We start from the raw sequence: 16,153 nt of genomic DNA on the forward strand, positions 1-16,153 counted from the left end.
ATGGAACTTAATGATTGTATTGAGATTTCGTTTTGTGGTTTGCTAATTTGCTGTGTGTGTGTGTGTGTGTGTGTGTGTGTGTGTGTGTGTGTGTGTGTGTGTGTGTGTGTGTGTGTGTGTGTGTGTGTGTGTGTGTGTGTGTGTGTGAGGGTTTAGTTCTCTCTCACAACCACCACCAGCACCATCACCACCAACAACATTAATTGACTACCACCACTATCATTACAGCCACTGGCACCCCTGCCACTACCATCACTAGTAGACTACCACCACTACCATCACACCCACATCACGAGACAACCACTAAGACCACCACCATCAACATTATTACTTCACACACTACCAGCACCATCACAACCACCGCCTTTAGCACTTATAACCATCACCAACAACCACCATCACCTACCACAACCACCACCACCACAACCACCATCACCTACCACCACCACCACCACCACAACTTAACAGAGGAAGATAGGAGAGTAATTTAAGCCCCGAGAGTATAATGATGATTCAGTCTTTTCCACTTGAGGATCATATTACTGTCGTCACCTCCACTTCCACCCCTACCACCACAATCACCAAAACCACCACCATTCCCTCCACCAGTACTTCTTCAGCCACTACCAGCACCACTACAACTACTTCTACCACCACCACCACAACCACACACCACCACACACCACCACCACCACCACACCGCTCTTTAATGGAGGAAGATAGGCGAATGATTTAAGCCTTGGAGAATATAATGACGGTAGTATTTTCACAGCGAGATTGTTCAGGAATATTACCCTCGTCGACGATATTGATAATGTATTGCGGGAATATTGGCCTGATGATGATGGGAGTGATGATGATGGTGTGATGTGAAAATTGCATTGATGATGGTGGTGGTGATGGTGGTGGTGGTGGTGGTGGTGTTGATGTTAAAATTGCAGTGATGATAGTAATGATGATGATGGTAGTGATGGTGATGGTGGTGGTAAAATTGCTGTGGTGATCATGATGATGATGGTGGTGGTGGTGGTGGTGATGTGAAATTTGCAGTGATTGTGGGAATAGAAAGTAAAAATAACAGTGAAAGCAGCTGTGAACGTGGAAACAGAGAAAGCAGACAAGGCAGGTTAAGAAGCATGACAGCGTATAAGAAAACAAGAGAGAGAGAGAGAGAGAATTTAGCGGGGTGTGAAGGGGATGAGGAGGGAGAAGAAGGAAGGGAGACAGGGGGGGGGGAGGGAAAAAGGCAAGGAAAAACAGGAGGAAGAGAAAACATAGGAAAAGAACGAGAGAGAGAGAGAGAGAGAGAGAGAGAGAGAGAGAGAGAAGCCAAACACCCCAAACAAAACCACTCACAAGAACTGACGGTAAAAAATAATCACATATTAAAAAAAAAAATGTAAACAAACCAGACAATGCAAATAAGAGAAAATACGGGTGAATAACTGAAGATAAAAATAGACAGGGAAATTAGCAGTGACACGAGAGGCTAGGCACTCGAAAAAATAAAAAATAAATATCCACTCGTATTATACTAGTCCTGTCTTCCCCTCCCACGCTGTCAAAACAACAAATGCAGCAGTTTTATCTCAGTCACCCCGGAACTGAAACTGAAAAAAAATGGGAAGAGCAAAAAGGAAAAAAAAAGAACATGGATTACATTGTGCAGGGTAAAATATTTTGGGTGTATTTCCGTTCATGTGAATTTTGTTGAATACACACATGCATATATCAAACGAGTATTCACACACACACACACACACACATACACAAACGCAATTCCTTGATACACACATCCATACATACATACACTGCAGACACAGGGTACATTTTCATATCCATTTATTCCATTTCACACACACACACACACACACACACACACACACACACACACACACGTGTATATACATGCATTTACATATATACATACTTCCATACAAACAGGAAGATAAACACAGACATGGAGGCTAAAAACATACATACCTATTGCCAGTCAAATCACATGCGTACATGAATATATCTAACTTACATACATACATACACAGAAACGAGAGAGAGAGAGAGAGAGAGAGAGAGAGAGAGAGAGAGAGAGAGAGTGAATATTTTATAAACAATACAGGTAGAGGAAAAATTAAATGCAGGAAAAGTTTTAGTGGTGTGTGTGTGTGTGTGTGTGTGTGTGTGTGTGTGTGTGTGTGTGTGTGCTTGTGTGTGTGTTTGGATATATGTATGCACCTCTGACATGACGCTCGGAACATCGTTTACTCGTATTTCATTTATATTTACAATACGATTTTAATAAGCTTAGAAGACCCTCTAAACCCTCTCATGCTCGGAAGAACTCTAGTACTTAATTCCAACTAATGGCCGACGATTATTTTCTGTTCATTATTTATTTATTTATACTTGGAGTGAGATACGTACAGTATTTTATATTTTCTCCACACCATATTTTTTTAGGCCTACTTTATATTCTCAGTATCCCTTTGGTTTCGTCTTTCTTTCAAACACTTCTTAATTTGATGTCATTCCATTATTTCATCACCAATTTCCTTTAAACCGGGTAGAATTATTCCTAGGATGAATCTCTCTCTCTCTCTCTCTCTCTCTCTCTCTCTCTCTCTCTCTCTCTCTCTCTCTCTCTCTCTCTCAGTTTTTTTCAAGGATTTTTATGGGGTCAGAAGTTAAACCACACACACGCACACAAGTTTGGGGATCCTATGTTCTTTTAGGTTCAATAATCACCATAGCAATTTCCACAGAAGTATGTCAGCATTTTGCAGCTGCGTGGAGACCATCTTGCACTCCCCTTTTTAATTTTTTGCCACAACCATGCGATTTTCAGCTTTATAGAGCCCCATGAAAGTGAGGGGGGTTAAGGGAGGTCGTCTCTAACCCCTCCAGGTCGCAGTGTCTCTCCAGAGCAGAATAAAATCGTCTGGAGTCGGGAAGTACGGCGTATACATGAAGTCTGTGTATATAAGCCGGTTAAAGGTCAAGGTCAACTCTCAAATGTCATGGAGCTTTAATTTTTCTGCTGTCTCGTCTGCATGTGGGAGGCTTTGTGTGTGTGTGTGTGTGTGTGTGTGTGTGTGTGTGTGTGTGTGTGTGTGTGTGTGTGTGTGTGTGTGTGTGTGTGTGTGTGTGTGTGTGTGTGCTTCAACTATTTTGCCAGTGAGCGCACTTTCATTTTTAATTGACTTCACCAGATGAATCTCTCTCTCTCTCTCTCTCTCTCTCTCTCTCTCTCTCTCTCTCTCTCTCTCTCTCTCTCTCTCTCTCTCTCTCATTTGGATTACTTTGCTGTCTCTACTTAACAACATTCCGTCCACGCTTTTTCACACGCACGCACGGCTGTACAGACATGAAAATATTCAATCACGAACACGCACATAGTCGCACACAGCCAGTCACACAGACATGCAGATCTACCTCCCTTACACACACACACACACACACACACACACACACACACACACACCAAAACATTAAACCAGTCCCAGTAAACACGAAGCTCATCTGCTGTACATCGCTGAAAAATATATATATACACGTTGTTGAGTTTGAATAATTGTTGAGAGATAGCTACGTGAACGGACAGTGTATATCAATGTATTAATTTGCATAAAACACACACACACACACACACACACACACACACACACACACACACACACACACACACACACACACACACACACACATATGCATTTTAAGTAGCTTCACACAGACACACTGTCACAATCCCCTTTTTTGCTCAGCCAGTCACATAATTCAAAAGCACACACGCATGTTGGCGAAAAAAAATTTTTTACACATACACACATACATACATAGTTGGACGAATATATACACACGTACACATACATGAACGCATACACACGCACGAACATGGAGAAATAAACATACGCATATACAAATGAACACACATACACATACTTTACGAGCACCCACTAATTATAATACACAAGCACACGGAGAGAGAGAGAGAGAGAGAGAGAAACAAAACAGACCAGGAGTGCTGCTGTAATATTATAATACCAGGGATTATACCAGTGTGGTGTGAGGAAGACGTTGGTTCTCTCTCTCTCTCTCTCTCTCTCTCTCTCTCTGTCTCCCTCTCTCTCTCTCTCTCTCTCTCTCCTTTGTTTTTCTTTCTTCCAGTTCTTCCATTATTCATTTTTGCTTCTCTTTCCTTTCTTACATCCTCCTTTACTCAGTGTCTTCCCTTCTTGCCCTCCTTCCTTCCTCCCTTCTTCTCTCCTCCTTCCTTTTTTTTTCTTCCTTTCTTCCTTCTCTATTTTTCCTTCTTCTCTACTTAGACATTTTTCATTTATTTTCTAACTACCTTCATCTCTTTTCGCTTTTTCTTTTTTTTTTCTTCGTTACTTCCTTCCTTTCCTGCTTTCCTTTCTTATACTCGTTTTTTTCCTCGTTCAGTTGTTCTCCATTTCTTTTTCTCCTTCCTTCCTTCTTTCTTCTTTTCATCCCTCCTTCCTTTTCTCCTTCCTTCTTTCTTCCTTTCATCCCTCCTTCCTTTTCTCCTTCCTTCTTTCTTCCTTTCATCCCTCCTTCCTTTTCTCCTTCCTTCTTTCTTCCTTTCATCCCTCCTTCCTTTTCTCCTTCCTTCTTTCTTCCTTTCATCCCTCCTTCCTTTTCTCCTTCCTTCTTTCTTCCTTTCATCCCTCCTTCCTTTTCTCCTTCCTTCTTTCTTCCTTTCATCCCTCCTTCCTTTTCTCCTTCCTTCTTTCTTCCTTTCATCCCTCCTTCCTTTTCTCCTTCCTTCTTTCTTCCTTTCATCCCTCCTTCCTTTTCTCCTTCCTTCTTTCTTCCTTTCATCCCTCCTTCCTTTTCTCCTTCCTTCTTTCTTCCTTTCATCCCTCCTTCCTTTTCTCCTTCCTTCTTTCTTCCTTTCATCCCTCCTTCCTTTTCTCCTTCCTTCTTTCTTCCTTTCATCCCTCCTTCCTTTTCTTCTTCCTTCTTTCTTCCTTTCATCCCTCCTTCCTTTTCTCCTTCCTTCTTTCTTCCTTTCATCCCTCCTTCCTTTTCTCCTTCCTTCTTTCTTCCTTTCATCCCTCCTTCCTTTTCTCCTTCCTTCTTTCTTCCTTTCATCCCTCCTTCCTTTTCTCCTTCCTTCTTTCTTCCTTTCATCCCTCCTTCCTTTTCATCCATCTTTCTTCCTTTCATCCTTCCTTCTATTTTTCCATCCTTCTTTCTTCCTTTCATCCCTCCTTCCTTTTTTCCTTCCTTCTTTCTTCCCTTCATCCCTCCTTCCATTTCACCTTCCGTCTGTCCCTCTCTCCATCCGTTTAAGCAATAATTCACTACCTCCCATTTTCCTTCTTTTCTCCTCCCCTTCCTTCCTTCCTTCCTTCCTCCCTTAGCCTTCTTCTTTGATCCTGTCTCTCGTTTTTATCTCTGGTTTAAACTCTCACGTCCGGCTCTCATCAGTTATCCCTTTTTCTCCTTCCCCCGCCTCTCTCTCTCTCTCTCTCTCTTCTCTCTCTCTCTCTCTCTCTCTCTCTCTCTCTCTCTCTCTCTCTCTTTCCTTCCTTCCCTCCCCCTCTGTCCCTCCTCTCCTCCATTTCCGACTCTTCCTGATGTGAAAGCATTCGGATTTCCTCTCAACTTGTTACCTCCCCACCCCCCGTCTCTCTCTCTCTCTCTCTCTAGTTCAACCCCTTCCCTTCAAGAACTCTTTCCTTGAGCTGAGGAAAATCGTCTGGAGAGAGAAAGAATAAAATTAAATTCGCTTCCTCTTGCATGCTTTTTTTTTTAAACATAGTCCAGGGTCAAGTGTAGCTCCGAGTCCACCTCTTATTTCTTTCTTTCTCTCTTTCTCACTTTCTTTTTCTCTCTTTCTCACATTTAGTCTTTCGTCTGTCTTTCTTTCTTGCAGTCCTTGTGTTCCCTTGCATTCTTTGCTCTCGATCTTTCTTTCGTTCGTTCTTTGTGATCCATTCTTTTTTGCATTTCTCTCTCTCTCTCTCTCTCTCTCTCTCTCTCTCTCTCTCTCTCTCTCTCTCTCTCTCTCTCTCTCTCTCTCTCTCTCTCTTCTTCACCTCTTTTCCACCTTTCCGTCTCTTCCCTCCCTTCTCCATCTGTTCATCTCCATTTTCTTTCCATCCATTTTCTCCATTTCGCCCTCACCTCTCCACCTCTTCTCCACCTTGTCTTCCCTCCACCCCTTCTCTCCTCCTCCTCCTCCTCCTCCAGCCACCTCAGGCCACTCCATCCAAGTGCTTGAGGAGGGAAAGAAAAGAAAAATGAATGAAAGAAGCTGGTAAATAGAAAGGCCAAATAATTCTGGACAAAAGAGAAGAATCCGGGGAAAAAAAATTGAAGGAATAAATGAAGGAGTGTGTGGAAGTTGGGGAAAAGAATTGGGAGAGAGAGAGAGAGAGAGAGAGATCTGTCTGTCTATCGGTCTTCTTTATCTTCCATTCCTCCGTGTCTGTCTCTTCCCTTCCTCTCCTCCTTGTCCCTCATTTCTTTTTCCTTCTCTCTCTCTCTCTCTCTCTCTCTCTCTCTCTCTCTCTCATATCAATCTGTCTTTATCGCTATCTGTCAGTCTGTCTGTATATTCGTATTTCCATCTATCCGTCTGTCTATATCTTTCTATTGATGTTCTCTGTCTATCCACCCATCCACCCCATCCCATCCTCCCAAAACACACACCCTTCCTCACCCCTGTTATCACTATAGCCAGCGTTATCGGGCTATCAGCGTGGTTTACGACAGGATACTAACGGAGAGTCAACGCAGATAGCCACCCCCCCCTCCCTCTCTTTTCCACGTTACATCACGCTGGAGTTGCCCCCCCCCCTCCCCTCACGCAGAAGAGAAGTGGCAAGGAGGAGAATAGGAAGGAGAGAAGAGAACTGAAACCTGATTGACATGAAACTTCAAAACGTTTTATTTAGTAATATATCACGTTTCATTTCTCACATTTTCCTGCCGGTTTTGACTGGAGGGGGTACCCAACTTCGTTTCCTATCATTATCTTCTACTCATAAAGTTATATATAGTCTTAGTATTCTCTCCAGCAAGTTATATGTAGTCTTAGAATTCTCTCCAACAAACAGCCTCCAGTGGAGCACCAGATCTGTTGCTGTTTGCTTTCCTTTGTACTCCTTTGAACATTATTTTCCTTGCACATTTCAGCCATTCCCTTTGTCACGGTGTCCATGGTTCCCACATATAATCCACTTCCAGTCGTCCACATCTGCGTCTCTCCCACATACTCATTCGCTACTCACTTTTCTTCTCACGTGTCACCTTCAACACAACTGATCCTCCTGTTCCCTTTGTCCCCCTTCTCTCGCCCGCGACCTCAAAGAGAGAGAGAGAGAGAGAGAGAATAGTAACATGTGACGAGACACAAGCGTTAGAAAGAGCCCGCCTTTCGAGATTGTCAGTTCCTCATTTGCGACAGGGCAGGAGTCACGCAGAGTACGTCTATTGTTGAGACCTTGGGTTGCTTACATGACAACACCGTACCACATACACCCTTCTTTTACACACACACACACACACACACACACACACACACACACACACATACTATCATGGACCACACTACCACACACAGAATACACACACACAAACCATACACACACTGTCTCGCGCCACCGTAAGCCACTTTACCACACAGATTACAAGACAACACTACCACACAAACCACAAGACCACACTACCAGACAGACAAACACTATCATAGACCACATATTGCCACACAGAAACCATACTACCACACACCAGCACAGTCCACAGTACCACACAGTACCACACAACATAGACCACATAAACTACCTTCATAAGCCACACACTGACACGCAACCACACACTACCACACAGAACATGTACTCTCCTGGACCACACCTTACCACACAGAACACACACTAATTTCGCAGTCACACTAAAGTAACACCACACTGTTATGGAGCACACATTACCACACACAACACCCACCACACGCACGACACCATCACACTCCACAAACCGCGAAACACACCACCACACACCACACACTGTGAAACACATCATTTACTGTTGCATAATCACACGGCTCAGCAGGTCTTGGACGATTGCACACACACACACACACACACACACACACACAACAAATTTCTCACTTTGCGCACGTGTGAGCATGCATGTGTATGTTTTTGTATCTATACCGTATGTATGTCTGCGTGCGTTCGTGCGTGTGTATGTATGTATGTATGTATGTTTGTATGTGTGCATGGATATGTGTGTGTGTGTGTGTGTGAGTGCAATATACCTCACCATGATACCCTGACACACCACCACACAATTCACCACCACACACACATGTCCGCCACGTCCTTCACTGGGCGTTATTACACACAGACACACCAACACCCGCACGCACTCACTCACTCACTCACTCTCTCTCTCTCTCTCTCTCTCTCTCTCTCTCTCTCTCTCTCTCTCTCTCTCTCTCTCTCTCTCTCTCTCTCTCTCTCACTTCACTAGGCTCATAACTGGAGCTGAAATGCTGATGAGAGCGATCACATTAATTCTTTTCTCTAACTTTTTCCGTCCGTGGGTTTTTAAGAGAGAGAGAAAGAGAGAGAGAGAGAGAGAGAGAGAGAGAGAGAGAGAGAGAGAGAGAGAGAGAGAGAGAGAGAGAGATTTTGTGTGTGTGTGTGTGTGTGTGTGTGTGTGTGTGTGTGTGTGTGTGTGTGTGTGTGTGTGTGTGTGTGTGTGTGTGATCTAGCTGTGATGGTGGTTATGAGATTGTGCCTTGTATGCTGCTATATGAGAGAGAGAGAGAGAGAGAGAGAGAGAGAGAGAGAGAGAGAGAGAGAGAGAGAGAGAACTTGACAGATTCACACACACACACACACACACACACACACACACACACACACACACACACACACACACACACACACGGCAGTCAAAGTTGCAATCGCCTGAATGTAGGATATGCAAAACAAGATCTTGGTTAGAAAAGGAAGAATCTTTTTTTTCCAGAATGTGTGTTTTTGTTCTAATCTTCCTAACCATTATAGGATTATGACCTCAAACGGTATAATTGGAATGGTTATGTGCGTGTCAAATAATCTGGTTAATAGTGAACACACACACACACACACACACACACACACACACACACACACACACACACACACACACACACACACACACACACACACACACACACGAGGTCCCTAGTGTATGGTTTCCAAGACACATTCATCTTTCCTTCAAGCGTTTCAATCGTGCGTCTCGGCTGCTTCCAACATTTCTCAGGTGTATTCGCCCCTTCACTACGAGACCTCTTCCCTAAATTATATGAAGCAGAAGGTGCAGTTAGACAGTGCAATACCCGCGCCCACTATCTGGTACAAGGAGCGAATATTTGATAATGCTAGGTGATATTGACATTCATATATCACCTCAGAATGGTATTAGGGTTAGTTGTAGTGGTAGTAATAGTAGTGATAGTAGTGGTCGTTAATGAAAACAACAGCAGGGAGGAAAAGAGACCCGGAATTGCTTTGAAAGGACGTGAAAAAGGCAAGGATGTTATTAAAACAAATTAAATATTCTCTTTACACCGTCCTTAGGTAGGATGATGATGATGATGACGATGACTGTTACGGTAAAGTCAGTTTAGCTGTAGACAGACAGATTGATAGATAGATGGATAGATAGATGAAGAGGTAGGTAAGTTGGTAAGTAGGAAAATGATTAGCTAGATAGATAGATAGATAGACAGGCAGACAGACAGACAGATAAAGAGTAGATCGATATATAATAGATTAATAACTAGACAGACACCAAGACAGAAATATTCACTAAATGCACACTGCCCCCCCCCCCCGCCTTCACATAGTGGCACCGATATAACTGAGCCACTCCTCTGCCAGGGTTATACAAGCGACCACCACCTCCCTCCCTATGCCCCGAAAGGAGAATGGTGGACTGCAGGATGGGTAACTTCAGCCTGCTGTCTACCGGGTTCATATTTCAATTACACTGAGGCTACAACTAGTACTGTTATGGCCCAATTCTCTCTCTCTCTCTCTCTCTCTCTCTCTCTCTCTCTCTCTCTCTCTCTCTCTCTCTCTCTCTCTCTCAATATTTGGGCGTAAGGAGCAATATTAAACATACTCACGTGCTCTAGTGCCTCTCCCTCCTGCATGGGAAGTAGGTAGTGCCGGAGAAACACACACACACACACACACACACACACACTCTCTCTCTCTCTCTCTCTCTCTCTCTCTCTCTCTCTCTCTCTCTCCTGATTACATACTCAATACTCATCACCCTCATCACCACATTCATCATTATAACTTTGGCTCATATTCATCACACTGCTCATCATCATCATCATCATCATCATCATCCAGCCAAAATGTTAGATGAAGATGGCTTTGCCTTTATCGTGTATACTGACGGGAATTAGCCAACCTCATCATTATCATCGGGGCTTTTAACCTTAAACACGGGTGGAGAGAGAGAGAGAGAGAGAGAGAGAGAGAGAGAGAGAGAGAGGGGGGGGGGAAGGAAGAGGAAGGGAGGGGACGGGGATGGTATGGCAGGAGAACGGAGAGGAAGAAGTGGAGGAAGAGGAGGAGAGGGGAAGGAGAATGAAAGAGGGAGGGAAGAGGAAGAGTAATGGAGGGAAGAGGAGGTGTGAGAGGAGAGTATTACAAAGCTGAACACAATACCTCGCCCTCCTCATGTTTGCTGGTAAATAGATAGATACGCAGATAGACAGAAAGGTAGACAGACAGATAAGCAGAGTGAGAGACAGACAGACAGATTGAGAGACAGACAGGCAGGCAAAAAGAGAGTGTGAATGAGAGTGAGAAAGAGGACATTAAAGAGTGAAACGTGGGTAGCTGATGCCGTAGTGCCTTTGTTAGTACAGTATGTGTGTGTGTGTGTGTGTGTGTGTGTGTGTGTGTGTGTGTGTGTGTGTGAGAGAGAGAGAGAGAGAGAGAGAGAGAGAGAGAGAGAGAGAGTTGCGGCAGAAAGAAGTACTGACAGACAGACAGGAGTACGGACTGTCATTATAAGAAAAAGTTAGGGTAGAAAATATGAAGCACACACACACACACACACACACACACACACACACAGCGGTAATATGAATCTACGAGTATACTTATCTTGTTTCCACCCGGCCAAGATCCCTAACCCCTTTCAGCTCAGTAGATGACCAGGTGTAAGTCAGACTGGAGGGTTGATTTGACTAGTAACCAAGGAGACTCATCCCTACCTCATCACTGAATATAATTGAAATTCACACAATCACAACTTAGCATTAATCCAGTTCCATTAGATGAAAAAAACTTAATATAATTGCAATCTGATGAGAGTGTGGTAGGTTGGTAATGAAGTGCTAATGAGGGGGAATTTGGGTCTAATAAAAGGTAATTAAGAGAAAGGAAGAGTGAATGAATACGAGAGTAATTAAGGTTTGTGATTTTAAGGTTATTTGTGAGTTTCAGGGAGAGAGGTGAATTGGTCTGTCTGTGTGGGTTGGTGGTTGGCTCATTATCTCTTGTTATTAGAGAGAGAGAGAGAGAGAGAGAGAGAGAGAGAGAGAGAGAGTAGCAAAGGCGGACTGGCATCATCAAAAGAGAGAGTTACTGAGAAGTCTAATCAAAGGAAGAGAGCATGTTTGACAGAGAGAAGGGTACGAAATAATTATCCGTAAAAAGAGAACGTCAGAGAGAGAGAGAGAGAGAGAGAGAGAGAGAGAGAATGAATACTAATAGAGACCCATCATAAGAACGGCTTTACAGAATAGGCCACAGCGCCACTCACTCATTATAATGTCTGACAGCCGTGATGGACGAGGAGGAGGAGGAGGAGGGGGAGGAGAAGAAGAAGGAATATGATGATGAAGAGGAGGAACAGTATTATGACTGAGGAGGAGGAGGAGGAGAATATGATGATGATGATGATGGTGATGAGAGGGACTTTGAAATTACAGGTAACGACGTCGACGATGATAATGAGAGGGAGTTCGATTAATGGTGATGATGACGACGATGATGATAATGATGATGATGAGAGGCAGTTAGGTCAGTGGTGATGATGGCGATGACAGTGATGATGTTGATGATGACGATAAGAGGAAGTTAGGTTACTGGTGATGACAACGATGATGATGAACACAGTACTATGATTACTCCTGTTGATGGTAATTATAGTGATGATGATGATGAACACCTAACAACCGCAAACTACTCCATCAGTTCCCCAGCACAGGACTTCGGCACAATTTAATCCGATCGTCATTTACGGTATTCGATCAAAACAGGTCATTAGCACTCTTTATGGCTCGTCACAGTCACGTATGTTTTATGAGGAGGGTGTAATTATGCGTGAGAGAGAGAGAGGGAGAGAGAGAGAGAGAGAGAGAGAGGCAACTGAACTGAGGAAAATGTGATAGGGGGAGAAGCAAGAAGAGAAGGAAAGGTGGAAGAGAGGAAACGGAGAGAGGGAGGAGGAAGGGAGGGTAAGCGTTGTGGCAGGGAGGAAATGGGAAGGAGGACGAAACGAAGGAGGAAGAAAGGGAGACATAAAGTGCTAGGGAGGAGGAAGGAAGAGAAAGAGAGGTGGGGTAGAAGTGGAGGGAAGAGATGGAGGAAGGGATTGGACGGAGTGAAAAGGAGGAGGAGGAGGAGGAAGGGCTCAGGCAGTGGCAGGGAGGAAATGAGGAGGAGGAGATGAGGGAGGCGGGAAATAGGGAGATGATGTGTCTGTCGTTACTGTATGTCTGTCATGGCTGAGAGAGAGAGAGAGAGAGAGAGAGAGAGAGATTCGTTTTCTCCCGTCAGCATATTTTGGAGGGTGACTGATAAAAAAAAAAAATACCAGAACAGAAACTGAGGTCACTGAACTTGAACGAGAGGGGTCATAGGAGGTCAGTTTAACCCCCTTGCGGTCGGAGCCTGAGAGTGTTAATAATGTCACCGTCTCAGGTCCAGGGAGGTCATGCCAGGTTAGTTTATTTTCCAGATCAAGAAGACAGAGAGATAGATTGATTGGTAGCTAGATAGACAGGTAGATGGGTGGATTGATGCAGATAGACAAATCAATAGGTGGCGATAGAAGAAAGAAGGTAGAGCTGGAAGAAAGAAGCTGAATAGATAGATAGATAGATAGATACTCCCAAGAAGGTCATGCAGAGAAAATAATAAGGAAATGTCAGGTCAGTTCAAAGGTCATGTCGTCTGTTCATATAGTGTAGAGGGTCACGTGAAATTAATTAAAAGTGAACAAATGAACAGGAGCGACTTGGGGAGTGGACGACCTCAGGGTACAGCGGGAAACCACTGCAAATTCGGTGAGGTGGTATGGTTGAGTTGATGGGGTTGAGTGGGGTGAAGGGGGATGGCCCAGGGGGGTTGGATGGGTTGGATTGAGTGAGTTGGGGTGAATGGATGGGGTTAAATGGGTTGCATTGAAAGAGTGAAATGGGTCGGGTTGAGTGAGATAGGTTGAAAGGTTGAATGAGTAGAGGTGAAGAGGTTGAATGGGAAAGGTTGAAACGTTGGAGGGGTTAGCTTGAAGGGGTTGAAGGGGTCGAGATGTGATTTAGGGAGTGGAGGGCTTGAGGGGGCGGCAGGAGACCACATCAAATTAGGTCGGGTTGAATCAGGCCAGAGCAGGTCAGTTTGGAGACCGTGCTAGTGAATTAAACCTGCCTCTCCCTCACCCTGCCTTTCCCTGCTTCACCCTGCCTGCTTCTCCCAGCTTTCCTACTCACCCTGCCTTCTTGTTTCACCCTGCCGTCATGCCACCCCTCCTTCACTCTCCCTTACCCTCCCTCACTTCATCCTCCCTACCCCTACCTTCCCCTCACTCTGCATACCCTAACACTCATCCTTCCTCACTTGCCCCTCTTACCCTCACCCTGCCTTACTCTCACCCTCACCCTTCCTTACCTTCACCCCAGCTCACCCTGCCTCCCCTTCCGCTCACTGTGCAGAGTGTGGACAGATCATTACACGCGAATAAGCATAAAATCATATTCAGTTCGACATTTATGGCCATATTAAAGCGGGAAGCCTTTACATTATTGCTTTGGCTTTGGCGGCCAGGATGTGTGAGTGATAGATGTAGTGATGGGGAGATGGATGAATGAATGGATAGATGGATAGACGGGAAGTGTAGAAAGTGTAAATAGGTGAATGGATAGACGGTTTGAATGTTAGAGAAAATGCAGATAGATGAATGGATGGATAATTTGAAATGTAGAGAAAACGCAAGTAGTCACAAAGAAATAGGTAGACAGATAAATGATCTAATAATTAATATATACCGATCCACTCTAGCTTGACGTTATTGGAAGGGACGAATTTTGCCGGCTCTGAGCCTTTGTTTCTTTCTTTTTAGTTTAAGGAAAATATACCAAATCTCCCAAAGTATAATCCATGGGCTAAAAAATATATGTATATATATTTGATGAAAATTATCAATAGATCATATTTTTATTCAGATACTATCCACCTCATAGTTGCGTCTTCTGTTCTATATCATTCCAGTTAACGCCAAACGATTTCCTTCTGCTGAGAGTGAGTCATAGGAGCCTGAGAATGATGTGATATTACGATACTAACTCTACTCGTTCTTGCCCCCCACAGGTGTCGAGGTGGGTCTGTGGAGGTGCAGGGTGGAGGGGGCGGCGACCCCTCCCTCAAGCTGTGTGGTGAGGACGAGAGGCTTCACCCCCCTGCCGTGCTGTACACTGACTCTGGCACCGCTACCATTACCTACCAGTGAGTACAGCATCATCATCATCATCATCATCTTCATCTTCATCATCGATCACAACAATTCCTCCTCCTACTTATCATCATCATCTCCAACCACAATAAGTCCTCGTCATCTCCATCATCGTCATCGTCACCGTTTCATCATCATCATCATCATCATCATCAGCCACTACCAGCCCTCATCCCCTCCATTACCCTAATAACTATCATCATCATCATCACTCAGCGAAATACTGTAACTGGAGATAAAACTTGCTCTACCAGAAGCTAACAGATTCTGTGGTACGACTGCGTATCGATACTTTATTTTCGTTACAAATGATATTTTTATACGCCCTCAGTGAAGGTGTGATTAATAATATGTTCTACCTGCTAGTCAGTCTGTTGGTGTTATGTTCTTTTAGTGATAATTTGAGTATGTTCTTCAAGTGCTTTATGTTCTGACAGTGTGGCTCTCTCTCTCTCTTTCTCTCTCTCTCTCATCTTGCGTCTCCCCTCCCCCCCACTCTAATCCGGACATCTGTCAGAGCACTGCCACCACTCACCTCCACTCCCATGCCCCCACCATGACCCCCCACCATAACCCCTCATCATAACCTCTCCCACCATAACCCCCCCACCATAACCCCCCACCATGCCCCTTACCATAACTCCACCTGTTGACTGAGCTCTACTGCTGGATGCATCGCCCACTTGTGCATATCTCTCTTAACTAATCTTGCTAAACCTAACCCAACTCGTCTCAACTCCACTCCACTCATCTGTATGTATGTGTGTATGTATGTATATGTATATGTGTGTATGTATGTATACTGTATATGTATATGTGTGTATGTATGTATGTATGTATGTATGTATCTGCCGTCTGTCTATCAGTATCTTCATTCCTACTTACGGATTTTATAATTTATGAATCTAGACAGACAGACAGACAGACATACTGATGAAGGGATAAGTCGCCGGATAGATCAGGCATCTGGAGAGAGAGATACAATAAGTCTATCCATCTGCAAACCTGTTAATCTATCCACATACTTTTCTGTCTGTCTGTCTGCCTATCTCTGTATCTGTGCAAATAATGTTTCATCCCAGAGTTCACCCGGGCAGTTAAAAATTCCTTCAAACTTCATTCCGCCAAACTCATCTCCACTTTACCATGCTCATCTCCACCACAATCAACTCTGCCACACTCATCTCCACCACACTCATCTCCACTCTACCACTCGTCTCCATTCCCTCCTGCCCCTCCAAGCCAGCCTGCCTCATGCACCTAAATTTAGCCTAGTCGTTGTGAAGCAAATGGAGAGGATAGAGCTTAAGGGATAGCTGGATGTGGACGTCGTGAATGAAGTTTGGGCCTGAGAGACGGTATATGGATAGAT

At 44.2% G+C, this 16,153-nt stretch overlaps 1 protein-coding gene across 1 annotated transcript in view; it reads left to right on the top strand.

The window, feature by feature from the left end:
- LOC145417744 (uncharacterized) overlaps nt 1-16,153 on the top strand; it is a 161,203-nt gene that overhangs the window by 86,466 nt on the left and 58,584 nt on the right. Inside the window, exon 5 of the mRNA XM_080286352.1 lies at nt 14,640-14,774. Within this exon, the coding sequence (XP_080142478.1) occupies nt 14,640-14,774 (135 nt within the window). The remainder of the gene's footprint in view (nt 1-14,639; nt 14,775-16,153) is intronic.

The sequence above is a fragment of the Coenobita brevimanus genome, chromosome 111 (genome assembly GCF_032717465.1).
Source record: "Coenobita brevimanus isolate Jiangsu-jjx chromosome 111, ASM3271746v2, whole genome shotgun sequence".
NCBI classification, from domain to species: Eukaryota; Metazoa; Arthropoda; class Malacostraca; order Decapoda; family Coenobitidae; genus Coenobita; species Coenobita brevimanus.